This window comes from Gorilla gorilla, chromosome 8 (assembly GCF_029281585.2).
Source record: "Gorilla gorilla gorilla isolate KB3781 chromosome 8, NHGRI_mGorGor1-v2.1_pri, whole genome shotgun sequence".
NCBI lineage: Eukaryota > Metazoa > Chordata > Mammalia > Primates > Hominidae > Gorilla > Gorilla gorilla.
The window spans coordinates 84048886-84069053 of record NC_073232.2 but is presented as its reverse complement, the minus strand read 5'-3'; the positions used below and the strand labels follow the sequence as shown (position 1 = coordinate 84069053).

The 20168-nt window shown below is 37.9% G+C and overlaps 1 protein-coding gene across 6 annotated transcripts in view; it reads right to left on the bottom strand.

The window, feature by feature from the left end:
* CUL2 (cullin 2) overlaps nt 1-20168 on the bottom strand; it is a 124781-nt gene that overhangs the window by 16299 nt on the left and 88314 nt on the right. For all 6 annotated transcript variants that reach the window (XM_063710154.1, XM_019035388.4, XM_063710153.1 and 3 more), the window contains 10 exons: nt 18485-18581; nt 18279-18389; nt 12600-12762; nt 8862-8986; nt 6856-6963; nt 6124-6183; nt 5178-5306; nt 4987-5073; nt 3178-3330; nt 2502-2579 (listed from right to left, as the gene is read on the bottom strand). In XM_063710154.1, the coding sequence (XP_063566224.1) occupies nt 2502-2579; nt 3178-3330; nt 4987-5073; nt 5178-5306; nt 6124-6183; nt 6856-6963; nt 8862-8986; nt 12600-12762; nt 18279-18389; nt 18485-18581 (1111 nt within the window). The remainder of the gene's footprint in view (nt 1-2501; nt 2580-3177; nt 3331-4986; nt 5074-5177; nt 5307-6123; nt 6184-6855; nt 6964-8861; nt 8987-12599; nt 12763-18278; nt 18390-18484; nt 18582-20168) is intronic.

The following is a 20168-nucleotide window of genomic DNA, read 5'->3' as shown; positions in this document are numbered from 1 at the left end:
GGATTTCAGAAGTATGATCTGACTAATAACTCCCAGGGATATCAATAAAATTCAATCACTACTATCTAATTCACAATTTATAACACATCTACAATGAATCTCTGGACAAAAGCAAAATAAAAGTTAAAAAAATCTTTCATTTTTTTCTCAAAACACTTTTGGAAATGAGAAATTCCAGCTTTAAAATGCTCATAATTTAAAGTGCAAAGCTGGCTTTAAAATGTATATTCCAAGCTCTAAAAACATGTTTTACCTCTTCAGTATACTATTTGGTAAAGTTTTATTGATGATAATATCAATATGCCAAAAGAAGATACTGATTCATCCTTACATTTAAAATCTGACTACAAAGACTCTCATATCTATAGCTAGTCAAGAACAAACAGACTCCAAAAAATTCATCAATTCATATGGCACTACAAAGACCAAAGTTATAAAAACCTTCCTTGATTATATCATTAAAATAATTGTGTTAGCAAAGCTTATTAGCAAAAAATATATGTTGACTAAACTTGTTTTATTTTATTTTTTTAAATTTTATTATTATTACACCTTAAGGTTTAGGGTACATGTGCACAATGTGCAGGTTAGTTACATATGTATACATGTGCCATGCTGGTGTGCTGCACCCGCTAACTCGTCATTTAGCATATGGTATATCTCCTAATGCTATCCCTTCCCCCCCGCCAGAGTAAACTTATTTTAAAATAAACAGGATAAAAAACAGCATTTTTCAAATACTGTTTAAGGGCATTAATTAGATCTCAAAGAGCCTTAAAAATTCAATGAGTTTATTTACCTTTAATAGATAGCTACATTAATATACACTACTTTAGATACTTTTTTTTTTTTTTGAGGCGGAGTCTCATTCTATCACCCAGGCTAAAGTGCAGTGGAGCAATCTCGGCTCACTGCAACCTCCACCTCCTGGGTTCAACCGATTCTCTTGCCTCAGCCTCCAGAGTAGCTGGGACTACAGGTGCATGCCACCATGCCCGGCTAATTTTTTCTATTTTTAGTAGAGACGGGGTTTCACTGTGTTAGCCAGGATGGTCTCAATCTCCTGACCTCATGATCCGCCCGCCTCGGCCTCCCAAGGTGCTGGGATTACAGGCGTGAGCCACTGCGCCCTATAAGTATCTAATAATATTAGATACTTCTAATATTATTCAGGTTTTTGGCCTAGGTAAAAAAGAAATGTAACAATTAAGATTGATTGACCTAAAGTATAAAATAAATTACTTTTAATTACAGCTTTAATTCCACAGTTTTGAGATACTTTGGTGTAAAATAAAGGTAATTCTTGATAGTTATATTTAAGATTAAGATGTAAAAAATGCAAATCATCACTAAGGCAGGATGGATTAATTTACATGTGAAAACTGTACACTATTAAGTATACAAATGGATTTCAATCCTATGTATCTGAAAACTTGGACTTACTAGAAAAAAAATAAAGGACAAACTCCCTCTACTGGTAATTGGAGACAATTCAAATGGAGAGAATAGTATTTTTGGAATCAGAATTTTATAGACAGAAACTCACTTCCCATTGGTAAATGGGGAAACTAAAACCTGAGGAAGACTATACATCAATAAATAAAGAGTTAAAAACTATAAATAGAAAATAATTATTTCAAGGAAAGAGGAAAGAAAAAACTAAAGGAAAACTTCATTTCTGCCAGCTCCTATTCTCTCCCTTAATTTCAATCAGGGACACGGGATTTTTAAAAAGAAATGTAAAAGACTGCCAAGGCCAGGCATGGTGGCTCATGCCTGAAATCCCAGCACTTTGGGATGTATCCTTTCTGCAAAATTTGTAATAACCTTGGATTATAGTCTGCCCCATCCAATGAATGTCTGCACAAATGCTCTTCTTCACATAGTTTCTAAAATAGTCTGTGCTACAATCTCTTTTCAAAGAAGATGTAAGAAGTCCTAATTTAGCCTCCTATTCTGAAAGTCTATCATGCTTGCCTTCCTGAAACCTACCTGACTGGTTACAGGACTCTCCTCTATTAGTTATTACCACGAAACTAATAACCACTATCAATCACTGTTACTACTTACTCTACTAGCAGTTACTTCACATATATTTACCTACATTACAGGACAGAAATAAAAATATTACAAGGGCTGAATGAGGTATTTGGTCAAAATTCAAAAGGAAAACTGGTAAGTGATATTTTAAGTGTTGAATTCTAAGCTTTCTTCTGATATCAACATTTTATAATTTAAAACTGCTTAATAGCAGATGATAGACTTACTCAGAATAAGAGACATGCTTTGACAAAGAACTGTATGACATTCTTAGCATTTTAGTATTAATATTAGTAACTACAATAACTTACATTCTTCCTAAAGGGCAGACTGACTATAATTTCTGAATCTATTTTTATCACATGAACCCTTAAGACTCTGAAAAAATATTAAAGGTGATATAATATGAAGACAATTATTAAAATTCCTTTAGTCTTCTAATATATTTCCTGCAAACTTACCATCTGTACACTTTTTTCTAATTCCTGGGGAATTGCAAATGTAGATGAAGGAGCCTGAGTAAGAGGCCACGCACCAGCCTAGAAGGAAAAAAATAAAATAAAAAGCTAAATGGATCAACATCTAAATTCAAAGTAAATATTTATTAAATAATCTAAGCATCTAAAACATTTTTTTCTTCCTCAAAATGTTGATAAAATCTGAGTATTTCTATCATGGCACATTTCATTCCAAACCAATAGGACCTTTTTTTTTTTTTTTTTTTTGAGATGGAGTCTCACTCCATCACCCAGGCTTCAATGCAGTGGCACGATCTCCGCTCACTGCAACCTCTGCCTCTGGGGTTCAAGCAATTCTCCTGCCTCTGCCTCCCCAGTAACTGGGATTACAGGCACGCACCACCACACCTGGCTAATTTTTGCATTTTTAGTAGAGATGGGTTTTCACATGTTGGCCAGGCTGGTCTAGAACTCCTGAGCTCAAGAGATCTGCCTGCTTTGGCCTCCGAAAGTGCTGGGATTACAGGCATGAGCCACCACGCCCAGCCCAAATCAACAGGACTTTAGAAGCCACAATCTACTCACAGAACCAAACGTAATCAGGCATCCATTTATGAATCCTTTGTATCAAAGTACTGAAATGATTAGTAAATGCTCATAGTAAAACACATATTCATACCTGTAGAACATATATTTGAAAACTAATTCCCAAATCTATTACTGTGTCTTGGTTTTTGATAAAATTGTTGAACTTATTGTTGAGATCAGCGCTGACACTCATATCTGTATACATCCGATGTAGCTTGCTGGTAAACTCATAACCACAGGCTTGCTATAAAAAAGTTTTAGAAAATACATGAATTCAAAAGAAAAATAATAAGTCATATTGGTTAATAATAATGTGTCGGTATTGCTAGGTCTTTGATCAAAGGTTCTTGCATATACACTTATACCCAAGGACTAGTAATATATTCTTCATAAGTCAAAGCAACTAATCAAAACCTTTCAAACTTTCTTTTTAAAGACATATTTTAAATAAGTGAATAAAAACCACCTATCTACAAACAATAAATCTCCCCTTAAACAAAAACTTTTTTATACATTCATCTCTTATTTCAGCACTGCAAAATGCCCCGTTACTATACATAAGATACCTTAAAAGGATTTTATGTTGCGTTTTGTTTTAAAGACATGGGGTCTCACTGTTGCCCATGCTGCAACGCAGTGGCTATTCATTGGAGCCATCATGGTGCACTACAACTTCGAACACCTGGGCTCAAGTGATCCTCCTATCTCACTCTCCCAGTAGCTGGGACTATTGGCACATGCCACAGCTGCTGGCTCTTATAAGGTTTACAGATAGTATCAAATGAAAGATTACATAAATGATTACTGGGAATACTGCAGCCTGTAGTCAATTGAAAAAGGTCTATTTAGGCATATTTTTAATAGCATCTACTGAGTGCTGAAGAAAACTATTTCTTTAAAATTATTCAAAATTCTGTTGTTACCAGGTCAGAAAATCTGAATCTCTAATCTTGAAATATAAAAAGCTCATTAACACTACTTTTTTTTTGTAATTAATCTATTTAGAGGCAGGATCTTGCTCTGTCACTCAGGATGGAGTGCAGTGGTGTGATCATGGCTCACAGCAGCCTCGATGTCCCAGGCTCCAGCAATCCTCCCACCTCAGCCTCTTGAGTAACTGGGACTAGAGGAACATGCCACCAAGCCCAGCTAACTTTTGTATTTTTGGTATAGACAGGGTTTTGCCATGTTTCCCAGGCTGGTCTTGAACTACTGAGCTCAAACAATCTACATGCCTTGGCCTCCCAAAGTGCTACTATTATAGGCATGAGCCACCACACCTGGCCAACACTAGTTTTAGAAATTAAAAATTAAGTTTCTTTTTGGAGGTTTAAAAAAGAGCACACAGCAACTGGGTGCAGTGGTGCACACCTATTGTCCCAGCTGCTCAGGAGGCTGAGGCGGGAGGATCGCTTGAGCCCAGGAGTTAGAGTCCAGCCTGGGCAACATAGTGAGACCCTATCTCTAAAAAAAAGAAAAAGGAAAAAAGGAATGCATATTATATTCAAAATGTCTACTATGCAAGAAAATTTATTGAATAACACAGGATAAATAAGAACCTGCTACCACTTATCGGTATCTAAGCAAGCTGAAATGTTGTAAAAATAAATTGAAATGGAATTGCACTCCAAAATCTGTACTTAAAGGAATATTTTAGGTGTATTCATTTATAAGTAGTAATAATCTTTTATCATTAATACTGATATATCTTGTGAATCTTCATATATAAACATATTTTGTCCTTTTAATACAGTATTTCTATACCCCACTGTGTGACTACACAAATATACATTTAACCAGATGAACTGTTTCCTGTTACTGTATACAATGCTGCAATGAACATCTTTATGTGCTTGTGAATGAATTTCTAGGACAATACCACATTAAAGACTTACATTACCTTTAATTTGTTGATCATGGCTTCTTCAGAGTCCATAGACATGGATAACCCATGAATTAAACGTTTTGCCAGCATTCTTGCGTAGAACTACATTTAAAAATATTTTAAAAGATTACTTCCTTTCTAATGATTTAGCATTCAGAAATAAAGTTGACTAAAATACAAATGAAACTTTTCTGTTCACAACATACCTTTTGAAAGACATCCTTGTCATCAATGTATTTGAACACTGTGATGAAGCTCGTGAGCCTGTCTTCCACTTCATTCTCTGTCATCCCTTTCGCTGACTTCTTCAGTAAGTTGTCACAGTACTTAGCAAGCTCATGTAGAAATTGATAATAAATCTTACAAAGGGTGCTTCTGTATATATCACGCCTCAAAGGAGGCAAAGTGGTGATACAAGGTAAGATCAGTGGACAGAATTTTTGCTGTTTTTTTTAGAGACCGGGTCTTGCACTGTCGCCAGGCTGGATTGCAGTGGACAAGATCATAGCTCACTGCAGCCTCAAACTCCTAGGCTCAAAGGATCCTCCTGCCTCAGCCTCCCAAGTAGTTGGGACTACAGGCATGCATAACCACACCAGGCTTCTAAAGCTTTATGTAATAATCATAAATGTAAACTAAATAAAATATACATCATAAGGTAAATTTTTAAAAAGAACAAGTCAAATATCAAATCACTTACTGACCAATAAAGCAACGGATATAAGTAATACAAATTTTTAAAAGAACACCTAGGTGAGTTTCGAGTGGTTTTATAATTTTTGATATTGAACAAGTACTTTAAAAAAAAGTTACAAAAATCTTGTAAGCAAGTCTCCTTCAAAGGTTACCCAAACTTTATCATCAGATTTCCTTTAGATTTCAGATGTAACAGAATCTACATGAAAAGTATTGCAAATTATTTCAAAGTAGATATACATTAAAACCCAAACTTTGTAAAATGGTTATTCTTTAAGAAAAGACACATAGTATGTTGCATTCCTTACATAAATGCCAAACTATATACAATGTAGATAATTTTCCTTCTATTTTTCTGAAAAATGCTACAAAAACCAAATTAATTTGATATTCTGAGTTTTCATTTTCTAATACTGACTTTTCATAAGATTACTTTTCAGCAACCACCAAACTTACCAGTTCAGGTGCTTTGCAAACAGACTTAGGTTCTCTGTAATTTACAACTGACGTAAGGGCCTAAATAAAAAAACACGCCATAATTAACCACCAGCCATAGGGAAAAAGTACAGCTAGTTCAATATAAGCCATAATCTGTACATCCAAAAACTACCCCGCCACATAAAACACAGCATTGCCGGTAGTTTGTTAATATTTTCACACCTAACATGGTAGACTCCTCTGACTTTATTCTCTAATTACAAAATATCTATACATCCTGTTGCTATTGCAAGATACTCTGTAACTCATTATCAAAATTTGAACAGATAAAATAACTTTACTTAAAAAAAAACTTACAATCTTGTAAGCAGCTTTCCTTTAACGTATACAAAAGTTCATGTAAAACATAGAAATCTATTCTCTTTTCAAATATTATTCAATATAGCCTAAGTATTATGGCCAAAGAAAAAAATCAGTACTAAAAATTGCAAAATTATGCATGTCTATCCAGAACATATCAGATTAAAAATTCCCCTTATATAGCATAATCATGGGACATTCTACAAGCATTCAATTTAACTATTCAGTTAATAATTTAAAAGTTATATTATTTCTATTTTGAATTTCATATCTAAATTACTTAATCTCCATGTCTAGATCAGAAATCTCATACTAGAAGTCTAATCTTGAAACTGCCTAAAGAATGATAGAGTTTTATGTACATATATAGTATATGTATTTAAAACTTACCTTATCCAACGCACTCATAAAATGCTGATCACCATTCAAAACAGTGTTGATAAGCTGAACAAATTTACCATGCACTTCCAAAACTGACTCCACAAATAGTGTTGGCATCTAAAAATGAAATATAAGTACAAAACCACATTTTAAGAGGTTCAAGGATATCCAAACTACGAGGTTTATTAGACTTATTAGTAAATTTTTCCTCAAGGAAACTGTTTCACACATGCACACTTCTCAGAAAATGGTTTTAGCTAAGACGGTCTTAGAAATTTAAAACTTTGGTGTTGAAGGCCGGGCACAGTGGCTCACGTCTGTAATCCCAGCACTTCTGGGAGGCCGAGGCAGGCGGATCATGAGGTCAGGAGATCGAGACCATCCTGGCCAACACGGTGAAACCCCGTCTCTACTAAAAATACAAAAAAATTAGCCAGACGTGGTGGCGTGCACCTGTAATCCCAGCTACATGGGAGGCTGAGGCAGGGGAACTGCTGGAACCAGGGAGGTGGAGGTTGCAGTGAGCAGAGATTGCACCACTGCACTCCAGCTTGGGCGACAGAGTGAGACTCCATCTCAGAAAAACAACAACAACAAAAAAAAAAAAAGAAAGAAAGAAAGAAAGAAAATAGCTTGTCATTCAACACAACAAGCTGTCATAGACTGGCTAGTACCTGCCAGAAGAACCCACCAAAAGCATACTTTTCTACTGTGTTGGAATAACTTATCTTAAGGATAACAAGACCTTAACTACCAGGTCTATCACTTTCATAGAGGCTTAAATAAGCAAAGACTGCCTACAAAGTCACTAAAGGCTGAGAGAAAGGAGAGTTAAAAAGCCAGTAATCCTGAGAACAGAGACCCCTTGAACTCGGCAAGACAATCCCTCACATCTCAGAGAGAAGAAATACCTAATAGTAGAAAAGTGAGTTTTCCCTCTTAATGGAGATAACCATTAAGTTACTACCTAAGACTTAACTAAGTCAGCTGGATTTGAGTCTACCACAAATGTATTCACTTATGTTTCCATCTCCCAGCCTTGACACAAAATTCTATGCTTCTATGCCCAATGTCATTGGACATGGAATCTATAAACGTAATAATGTAAACTAGTAAGTTTGACAAATAATGCAGAGTAATAAACCTGAATACTATAAACTAATAGTTCTACAAAAAATAGAAAACTGTGGTAAAAGGAATTTGAAGAAATAAAAAAATAGAAAACTTACACATTATTGTGGCATAACATAAAAACTAAAAATTATTACTTGCCAAAGACCAATCTGCAGCTAAGGTAACAGCCTCTAAAAAGTGCTCCTGAACAGTGACGTCTATACACAGATACTATCTTATAGATGAAGGGCAAACAGCTCTACTTAAGAAGAGATAGTAACATTTGAAGTTATTTCTCTCTTGCTCATCAAACATTACCAGTAATAACAAGATTTGGTGATGGGAAAGACAAACTGTTACAGTACAAACTGTTACAGTCATGTGATTGGCAAAGTACTCGAGAAAGATGAGTATTAGGGACATGAGGGTTATTATTTTGGGTATTTGGGGCAGCAAGCATATACTTACAGAAGACTATTTTAATCTAAATTTGCTTCCTGGACAACCAAATTCAGAGGATATGGAAAGGAGGCAAATTGCAAGTCGTCTATATTACCACTGATTAATACTACCACCATGACAACAAACTATGTTATCAATGCCAATTACACAAAAACACAGTTATTTAAAAATGGCGAGCTTATTCTCCTGTGGAAAGTTAACAACTGTTCAATGGACACCCTCCGTATGGCTAAGCAGCAGCCTATCAATAGCTTTCTAATAATCTGATAATTCCAAAATGAGTCCAACAAATTCTAGGTTTAAAACATTTGAATAAAGACATTTCTTTCGTTGGCATGGTAAGACTTTTTCTTTCATCTTTCAAAACAATAAAGTCAAAGGAAAGGCTCCACGATGGATCTGATTAGGAGGAAAACGTTGCAGTTCCCCACACAACTCACGTTTTCCTGAGTAAGGTTGCTGGTTGCTCGAAGGCCCTCATCATGGATGTGGTTTTGCAGCTCCTGAATCATATGAGGTAAACCAGTGGACACAGCACGGAGTAAGACGTACATATTTGCCATGTCTGAGAGGAAAAAGACATCTGAGGGTTAACTCCCAAATATTTTCATTTATTAGGTAATATATGGATCCAAGTGCAGGAGTACAATATACAGATCCAAGTGCAGAGTACCCAGAGAAAAGTCCCCCATGCCCACCTCCCAGCCACCCAAGCCCCTCTCCCCACAGGAAAGGGATGTGGTTATTTAACATCTTCCCAAAGATATTTTGTGCAAATTCAAGTGAATACATATATTCTTCCCTTTGCCCCTTTTAATACAGTGTACTGTATTTTGTATATTATTTGTAGCTTCAGAACACATTTTAACTTATTGGTCTTTTCCTATCAGTACACAAAGCATTTCTATGTATTTTACAGCTGCACAGTACTCCATTATGTGGATATATTATAATTTCTTAACAATTGATGGAAATTTAGGTGGTTTCCAGTCTCTTGATATTGCAATGTTGCAATCAATAATCTTATACATGAGCAAGAATATATGCAATATAAGTTCCCAAAAGTGAGGTTACTGTGTCAAAGTTTAATCTTGTAGACAGACCCTTCTAACCACAGCTGCCAACAGCAGAGAGTTCCTTTGCCAACAATGTGTTACCAAACGTTTTGATCTCTAACACTGGGAGGTGAATAATGATCTCTCAGTGTAGTAGGTTTAATTTTAAACGTTTCATTAAAGCATCATACATATACAGAAAAGTATACAAACCATAAGTGTATATCTTACTGAATTATCACAAGTGAACACACAACACACCCATGTAATCACACGCAGGGTAAGAAACAGGCATTACCTACACCCAGGAGTCCCCTTCATGCCTCCTTCCAATCACACACTCTTGCTCCTCTGCAAAGGTAACCACTGCTGTGACTTCTAAATCACAGATGAGTTTGAACTACGTATAAAAATGGGATCACACAATTCTTTCGTGTCTGGCTTCTTGTGTTCAACAATATGTGTATAAGGATCATCTATGTTGTTGTACATGGCTTTAATTTGTTCATTTCCACTCCTCTATAATATTCCATTGTATGAATATACTGTACTATTCTACAGTAACTGGACATTTGAGCTGTTCCAGTTTATGGAGCTATTACAAACACTAATATGAACATTCCTGTATGTCTTTTTGTATATATGTCCAGGCATTGGCAGTGGGGAGGTAAAGTGGGGGGGTGGTTATATGTTTCGGAGAACTGCTGGATCATAAAATATGCATAATATATCCCACTTAGCGGTCAGTGCCAGTTTCCCAAAGTAGTTGCATCAATTTATACTCTCACTTCAGTGTTCAACAAGTTCCTGCTACTTCACATTTCTTTCTATGTTTATTGGCCATCTGGGTATCTTCTATTCTGCAGTGCCTGTTTCTTGACCATTTTATATTTTGGATATAAATCTTTAGTATTGCAGCTACATTACCCTATAACTGTCTTCTGATGATCCAGTGGTTTTAATGGCTTTTTTTGAGACAGGGTCTTACTCTGTCACCCAGGCTGGAGTGCAGTGGCAGGATCTCGGCTCACTGCAACCACCACCTTTCAGATTCAAGTGATCCTCCCACCTCAGCCTCCCAAGTAGATGGGACCACAGGTGCACACCACCCCGCCTGGCTAATGCTTGTATTTTTTTGCAGAGATGGGATACTGTCATGTTGCCCAGGCTGGTCTTGAACTCCTGAGCTCAAGCAATCTTCCTCCCTCTTAATGGCCTTTTAATAATCCAAAGTTTTTCATTTTAATGTAGTTCACTGGATCAATCGTTCCTTTGTGGTTAGGGCTTTTTGTGTCCTATTTAAAATATCTTTCCCTATCTCAAGGTTATGAAGATATTCTCCTATATTATCTTCTAGAAGTGTTATTTTTTTACCTTGTACATTTAGATAAAAAACTCTATAGTGAATTGATTTTGTATATGGTATCTTGAGGTAGTGACCAAATTTCATTTTCTTCTGAAATGGATATCCAATTGACTGAGCAATGTGTGTTGAAAAGACCATCTTTTACCTGCTGCTCTGCAGCGCCACCTTGGTCTTACATCAAGTGGCCACATATGCTTGGGTTGTTTCTAGGATCTCTTATTTTATTAGGATATCTGTCTGTCCTTGTACCAATGCCTCACTGTCTTAATTACTATAGGTTTTACAATAAGTCTTGCTGGTCATTAAAGTCTTTCCATCATACTCTTCAAGACAGTGACTTTCGGAATTAAAATGAAATTATTGGGTTTTGACTACATTGCCCTGGATCTATGAAATCAATGTTGCTTTAAAAAACACGGGGCCAAGGGTGGTGGCTCGCGTCTATAATCCCAGCACTTTGGGAGGCCAAGGCGGATGGATCACGAGCTCAGGAGTTCGAGACCAGCCTGGCCAACATAGTGAAACCTCGTCTCTACTAAAAATACAAAAATTAGCCAGGTGTGGGGGCAGATGCCTGTAGTCCCAGCTACTCAGGAGGCTGAGGCAGGAGAATTGCTTGAACCCAGGAGGCAGAGGTTACAGTGAACAGAGATCGCGCCACTGCATTATAGCCTGGGCCACAGAGCGGGACTCCATCTCAAAAAACAAAAACAAAAAACCTGATTAATGGCCGGGCGCGGTGACTCACACCTGTAATCCCAGCACTTCGGGAGGCCGGGGCAAGCAGATTATCTGAGGTCAGGAGCTCAAGACCAGGAGGCCAACATGGTGACACCCCGTCTCTACTAAAAATACAAAAATTAGCTGGATGTGATGGCACGCACCTGCAATCCCAGCTACTTGGGAGGCTGAGGCAGAATTGCTTGAACCTGGGAGGCGGGGGTTGCAATGAGCCAAGATCATGCCATTGCACTCCAGCCTGGGCGATAGAGCGAGACTCCATCTCAAAAAAATTAATTAATTAAATAAAATATACATATTTATTATCTTTCTTGCCTATAAAAGTAATGCATGTTTTTTGTTTTTTTAAAAATCAGAGAGGCCGGGCGCAGTGGCTCACGCCTGTAATCCCAGCACTTTGGGAGGCTGAGGCGGGCGGACCACAAGGTCAGGAGTCCGAGACCAGCCTGACCAACATGGTGAAACCCTGTCTCTACTAAAAGTACAAAAAAATTAGCCAGGTGTGGTGATGAGCGCCTGTAATCCCAGCTACTCAGGAGTCTGAGGCAGGAGAATCACTTGAATCTGGGAGGCGGAGGTTGCAGCGAGCCAAGAGCACGCCTGGGTGACAGAGTGAGACTCTGTCTCAAAAAAAAAAAAAAAAAATCAGATATAGCTGATTTTTTATATTATATAAATTATTACATTTATTACATAATATTTGTATTTCCTTTTTATAGTCTTTGCCTTTATTCCTACTGTTTATCAGGAATTCTAAATGCATTAAGGAAATTAGCTCTTGTAATATATAAAAATGTATAAACACAATTTCCCACTTTTTCTTCTGATTTTAAAACACTCTTTGAAAACATTTTCCTAAAATAGTCTTTCAAAATAAAGTATTAATAATCTGTAAAAGTTTATTTAAAATATTTTAAAGACTATTACTAAAATAGGCATTAAATCAAGGGTGACTAGAAGATGATATAAAAGGTGGACTTATAATTTAATTTCTACTCATGTTTGGTGTCACTTACCATTTTTTTTCTCTTGTCGAATGATATTATGACATTCTGCATGTAAAAACTGTAAGTGGTCTGCTACCATTCGTTGTTGACATTCATGAATCACTTTAGTATATGAACTTGGATGTAGGTATTTTCGACATCGAATTTCTTCATCTTTTAATCTACCTAGAACCTATAAAAATATTTTCTTACAGTCATGAACACAAAGTTTTACTATGAGGAAAAATCTGTAATATCAGCAAGTAACTCAGCCAAATTTTAATGGCTGAATTAAACATGGCAAAGGTAATAAGGGTTACATAAGCAATTTAAACCCACATTCTATAAATCATTTCAAATTTTTATTTAAGCTACTAGCTGTCATCTACATTCCACCAGTCTTATAAGCAAGAACTAAAGTTAAATAGTCTGCATTTTGTCTTCATTTACCTACACCATTCATCCTATTACATGGACAACATAACATGTAACAGGAAAAGTGGGTACAGATGATTAAATTCAGAACAGGTGATCTCTGTATGAATAACTATCAAACTAAAAAATAAATTATAGAGATCAAGTAGATGAATCTAATTATTTTACGTTGGTTTCTCTTCTTGTAAATGGAACTGTATGTGCATGATAGTTAACTACCATATTAAAGATTTAATTAAAATTTTTGAAAGTAGGGGCTGGACATGGTGGCTCACACCTGTAATCCCAGTACTTTGGGAGGCCAAGGCAGGTGGATCATCTGAGGTCTGCAGTTTGAGACCAGCATGGCCAATATGGCGAAACCCTGTCTCTACTAAAAATATAAAAATTAGCTGGGCATGCCTGTAATCCCAGCTCCTTGGGAGGCCAGGGCAAGAGAATCACTTCATCCCGGGAGGTGGGGGTTGTAATGAGCCGAGATCGCACCACTGCACTCCAGCCTGTGTGACAGAGTGAGACACTGTCTCAAAAAAATAAAAATAAGGCCAGGCAAGGTGGCTCATGCCTGCAATCCCAGCACTTTGGGAGGCCGAGGCAGGTGGATCACATGAGGTCAGGAGTTTGAGACCAGCCTGGCCAACATGGTGAAACCCTGTCTCTACAAAAATACAAAAAATTAGCCAGGTGTGGTGGCAGGTACCTGTAGCACCAGCTAGTCGGGAGGCTGAGGCAGAAGAACCGCTTGAACCCGGGAGGAGGAGGTTGCAGTGAGCCGACATCACGCCACTGCACTCTAGCCTAGGCAATAAGAGCGAGGCTCTGTCTCAAAAAATAAATATAAATAAAAAATAAAAAATTTGAAAGTAAATATACATTTAGTCATAGTCAAGTATGTCAATCAAGACTTTTATTAAAGTTTATCCTACATAAAGTGCTGAGCTACAAATAACACTGGCTAATATTAACAAGAACCAGCCCATAAGGAAAATAACCAAAGAATTTGACTAATTTCTATCTCAAGACAAAACAACAACATATACACAGACAAATGCACCGGCTTGGAAACACTCTGGAACATAAAGCTGTGTAATTAGAGTTTCTGAAATTAAGTGTTCCCGGGGAACTACATACACCTGGCACCTTGAAGAGTGCTGCTGAGTTGGCCTGGGCACAATGAGTGAAAATCATTCCTGGAAAGCGGATCAGAAATTTTCAATAAAAATGAGGCTCCAGACAGTAGGTTCCCACAGTCCTGTCTTTCCTATTGTGCGACCCTTTGAAGCCAGGAGTTCAGGGCAAAGTCACAGACTCAGTTCGGGTAAGAAGGGGTCTAGAGCAGCAGTCCCTAACCTTTTAGGCACCAGGCTCTGCTTTTGTGGAAGACATTTCCTCCACAGACGGAGTGCGGGTGGCATTGGTGGGGGCAGGTGGCTTCCAGGTGAAGTATTTCACCTGTTCCACTTTTAAATACATCCGTGCTACTCGCATCAGGTGTCTCAATTACCTGAGCCAGATCCTCAGGCATTAGATTCTTCTAAAGAGCGCACATCCTAGACCCCTTGCATGCAGAGTTCACAATGGAGTTTGCGCTCTGTGAGAATCTATGAGAATCTAATGCTGCTGCAGATGTGACAGGAGGCGGAGCTCAGGCAGTAGGTAATGCTCACACAGTGGCTGCTCACTCCCTGCTGTGCAGCCCGGTTCCTCCTAACAGGCCACAGGTCAGTACTGGTCCTCAGCCTGGGGGTCAGGGACCCCTGGTCTAGAGGACAAAAGTGTTCACCACATATTACATCAGCTAAGAAAGGCACTTTGATTCACAATAAATCCTTTAAGGGATATTTTTATAACAAAAACGATTAAGTCTATTAGTCATTCAGAGCATACTATAGTGACTTTAATCTGCTTGCCAAGTTAATGCAACAGGAATTACAGTGGGTCTGACAGAGGTGAAGGAGGATGAAAGAAGGAAAAAATAAAACAATGATAACTTGGGAGAGAGAGGCGCATATCAAGAGAAACATAGAGAAGGTTGGACTGCCCCAATGCAGGGCTTCAAACAGCTGTAAAACCCCTGGGGGAAAGAAAGGCCAAAGCTATAAGAGGAACGCAGCAAGGAGGCAGGAAGGCTGTACTGACTCATTCCCCAATTAACTAAATGGAGAGCAAAGCCCAGGGTTTTGCCCTTGAAGCTAATATGGTCCAACATTACTTCCTCAAATGAGCTTTTCTTTTTCTTTCTTTTGTCAGACAGGATCTCGCTCTCTCGCCCAGGCAGGAGGGCAGTGGTGCAATCTCGGCTCACTGCAACTTCCGCCTCTCGGGCTCAAGTGATCTTCCCACCTCAGCGTCCCAAGAGCTATGACCAGACGACCACACCACCATGTATGGCTAGTTTTTTAATTTTTTTGTAGAGATGGGGTTTTGCCACGTTGCCCAGGCTTGTCTTGAACTCCTGGACTTGCGTAATCTGCCCGCGTCAGCCTCCCAAAGTGCTGCGATTACAGGTCTGAGCCACCGTGCCCAGCCTGAAATAAGCTTTTCTAATAAACACTCTTTTCCAAACATAATTTATTCCAATGTCCCTCCTTCCCTTTTAACACCTTGAGATGTAATTTACATATTAAATAATTCACCCATTTAAAGTGTGCAATTCAACGGTTTTGGTATATTACATTATCAGTATTTTTAAATTGTGGTAAAAACATAAATAAAATTTACATTAGCTATTTTTATGTGGGCAATTCAGTGGCATTAAATAACGCTCACTATGTTGTGTAACCACCACCATTGTCTACTTCCAAATATTTTTCATTACCCCATCAGAAACTTTATAACCATTAAGTAACAAATCCTCACATCCTCCTCCCCTGATAACCTCTAATCTACCTTCTGTCCTTTTGAATTTGTCTGTTCTAGATATTTCCTATAAATTGAACCACAGAATATTTGCCCTTTTGTGTCTTTTTCCACATAGCATAACATTTTCATGGTTCATCCATGTTGTATCATGTATAACTTCAATCCTTTTTAAAGACTGTGTGGTGTTGTGATATATAAGTACATTGGTTTTCATCTGTGGTTCCTGGTTCATAACTCCCTTAGCCCTAGTTACAGTCTTTAGTTATAATGTTGAGTGTGTTAGGTCTCAGGAAACAGAATTTCTCTCCTACTCTCCTTTCACCTGCCTCAAGGCAGGACTCTAATCTTGCCCTACCTTTCGGACTGTGGGTCATAAGACCCTCCCCAGAGAAAGCCCCACCCTATACGCTGGGAGAAACACTACTGACATCATGAAGCTTCTACAAAAATCCAAGAAGACTGGGTTCCACAGGGATAGAAGCTCCTGCAACTCATGGTGATTTCAAACCTTCCCTTATGTATCTCCTCAAGTGGTTGTTTATTTGTATCCTCTAAAATACCCTTCTTAATGAACTAGTAAACATTAAGTGAGTGTTTCCCTAAGTTCTGTGAGCTGCTCTAGCAAATTAATGGAACCCAAACAGTGTACTGTAGGACTTCAACGTGAAAGCCAGTCGGTCAGTAGTCTGGAGGCCCAGACTTGTGACTGGTGTCTGGGGGTGTGCAGGGCAGTCTTGGAGACTCAGTCCCCAAACTGTGGGATTGGCCACTATCTCAAGTAGATGGTGTTAGAGTTGAACTGGAGGACACCTAGCTGGTGTCTGCTGCTTGGTGTGTGGGAAAAGAGAGCCACACCTTTGTTTACGGAAGCCTTCTGTGCTGATGATTGTTGCTGTGGTGTGAGAGTAGAGGAAAAACATGGTTTGAGAGAGTTTTTCACTACACACGATGAATAATATTCCAATGCACGTACGTATCACATTTTGCTTATTCTTTCAACTTCTAACAGACATCTGGGCTATTGCCACCACTTGCCAGTGGCATCTTTTTGACAGCCAGATAGAGCAAAGTGCATGGATCACAGATAATCTGTGTGTGATTCTTGGGGCTGGATCTAGAGGCTTCAACAAGAGTCTAAGGTGCAATAAGGGCTAAGAGCTTAGAACCACTGATCTAGTGTAACCTGAACTTAATTGATGGGGGAAAAGTTCCAGATAATTTGCTCAGGGGACAGAGCTAACTAGAGTAAGAAAAGCAGGAAGATAATCAAACAACTAAGACCTCTAGATCTGGGCTTTGTGGATGACACAACAGTGTATCAGTAAGCACGGATGCTTTGTGACTTGTGGCCTATGGATGTAGGATGACAGCTCATCCACTTAAACTACTTGACCTTTCTTGGCTACATAAACTAACACAAACCATCCCGAAATAAAATGCTTGAAATCCAACACTGCAGATTTAAAAACCTGGCTAGAAGTTCTAATATATCTTACATACAGTGATTTAATTTGTATGACCACTTTTTTCTTCTACTACTGAGAAAATAAACATGGGATTTAACATGTGATAACCAATAAGTACTGGTTTAGTGATCAATTAAAATTTCTTGGCTGGGTGCAATGGCTCACATCTAAAATCCCAGCACTTTGGGAGGCTGAGGCAGGAGGACTGCTCAAGTTGAGGAGTTCTGAGACCAGCCTGGGCAACACAGCAAGACCCCATCTCTATAACAAATTTTAAAAGTTGCTGGGCGTGGTGGTGTGTGCCTGTAGTCCCAGCTACTTCGTAGGCTGAGACAGGAGGACCACTTGAGCCTGGGAGCCATGATCAAGCCACTGCACTCTAGTCTGGGCACCAGAGCAAGACCACATCTCCAAAAACAAAAAAAAAACAAAAAAAAACACCTCACGTGGGGTTGTCTCTCAGCCTTTCAAGAACTTAACAGACCAAAAGAGTGACTCATCCAAATGTCTAGAATTACTGTATTTTCCTCATATTTTTCCTCTCATTTTAAAGGAAGAAAAAAACCTCAACACAGAGCTTCTGCACTTATCCTATTCTCTAAACTAACCACTAAGCATGAAATCCAGTATAAACTGATTATTCTGCCAAGAATGTGCATATATATTAATTTCAAGGACAAGTAAACCAAGCAGTCAGGATTTATCAAAAAGCATCAATTATGATCAAAACTGGAAGGGTACTGTTTTCTCAGGAAAATGTTACAACAAGAGCAATGACTTATCAATCGATATTGTATAATAACTGTAACTCAGAGTTAATGATTAAATAGATTAAATAAACAGAATATTTTTCCACCAAAAAACAAAAGAAAACTAAGAACGATGTTAAATAAAACCAGGCCAGATACAAAATAGATAAATGTATTCGATATGTTTTATTTCTTACCTTTTCCATATACTGTGAGCAGTTTGATTCTTGTAATAAATTTGAAGCTTCTTGTTTGTAATACTCTCCTGTTTCAGTCAGAAAGGGAGACTCAAAGATTTCCTGATAAAACTGAATAAATCAATTACATCATATTAGAAGAAATTAGAACAAGCAGTTTAAGAAATTAACAGTCTGATTATTTGTTTTTAAAGGAGGCTGTTTACCTTTAAGGGGAATTTTTTCTTATACTGTTCAACATGAACAAAGGAGTTAATAACCCCATGGATTACTTTCTGGTTTGGGTCTTCTCCACCACGATCACTAAAACAAGGTATAACACAAAATATTCTTGAGAATACAAATTATCTATGGAAATATACCAAAGTATGCCAAAATATGGCTCCTTATTCCATTGGTCTAATCAAAGTGTAAAGAACTATAAAAGGGTACATGCATGAATCTTAATGATTTTTTTTATCACAGCTGAGTTAATATTCATGATAGTTAATGTATACATTAGATGTCATTTCAAGAAATAAAAAGAAAACTGATTGTAAAGTTCAAGATACTACGTCACTAATAAGATAACACTTCTTTAATTTTAACAAAGTAGATACGAGCTCATCAATTCAAAACTTTAATACTGGCGGTTAAGAATGCTTGATTTTCACTCACTACAAACTACAAAGTCTTAATCATATTAAGACATGTAGGTGAAATGTTAGCTTTTCTAATAAAAGGAATATGAAATAGAACCAGGCACCGTGGCTCGTGCCTGTAATCCCAACACTTTGGGAGGCCAAGGTGGGAGGATCCCTGAGTCCTGAATTTGTGAGCTGCCTGGGCAATAGAGTGAGACCTCATTCAAAAAAAAAATTAGGCATGCATGGTGGCACACACCTGTGGTCCCAGCTACTCTGGAGGCTGAGGTGGGATGATCCCTTGAGTCCTGAGTTTGAGACTAGCCTGGGCAACATAGCAAGACACCATACAAAAAAAAAAAAAACAACTTAGCTGTGCATGGTGGCACATGCCTGTGGTCCCAGCTACTCTGGAGGCTGAGGTGGGCAGATCGTTTGAGCCCAGGAGGAGTCGAGGCTACAGTGAGCCATGATTGCACCACTGCACTCCAGCCTGGGTGACAGAGCAAGACCCTGTCTCAAAAATTAAAAAATAAAAATAAAAATAAAATAGAAGAAAACAGTTTGCTTAAAGCCACAGTAAAATAATCTAGGTCTAAATTGGGATTTTTTTGACTCTAGTACCAATGCTCAAATCAAACCATTATGGTTTACCTCACTACACACTCTTCCAACCTACTTTAAAATAATTTCTTCTTTGCATTAATAATGTCACAAAGAGAGCAACAGAAAACTTATTATCATCATTCCCTAGTAAGAGCTTGTTGCTCTATATATAGGATGTAAGAATTTTCTATCATTTAGGAAAAGCATCAAGGAAAAGCATCCAGGCAATTACCTTTACATACTAGAGTCCTTCCCTCCCTCTGAACCCCTCTAGTCCTCTTTGATTCTTCCTTTAATTATTTGGATATTCTGAGAAACATTTTTTGCACATGAATTAATATGGCTACAGTAATTCTGTCAGTCATAGAGAATACTGATATCTTGATATCACTGACTATTTCATATAATAAGGTCACACATGTGAGCTCATTTCCTTGGCTTGGGTCACATGCGTGACCTCACATAAGCCCACATTCAATCTGGTGAAATACTGATCTGAACTGTTACCTATTTTCTCATGTTCTGCTTATGGTGGAAGAACAGATACTGTGGAGGACATACTGGCAAAACTCTAAGTATACATACCCTATGACCCCAAGCAAACATCTGCATATGTGTACAACAGAAACAAGAGTGGTGTTAGTGGAAAAACTGGAAGGAA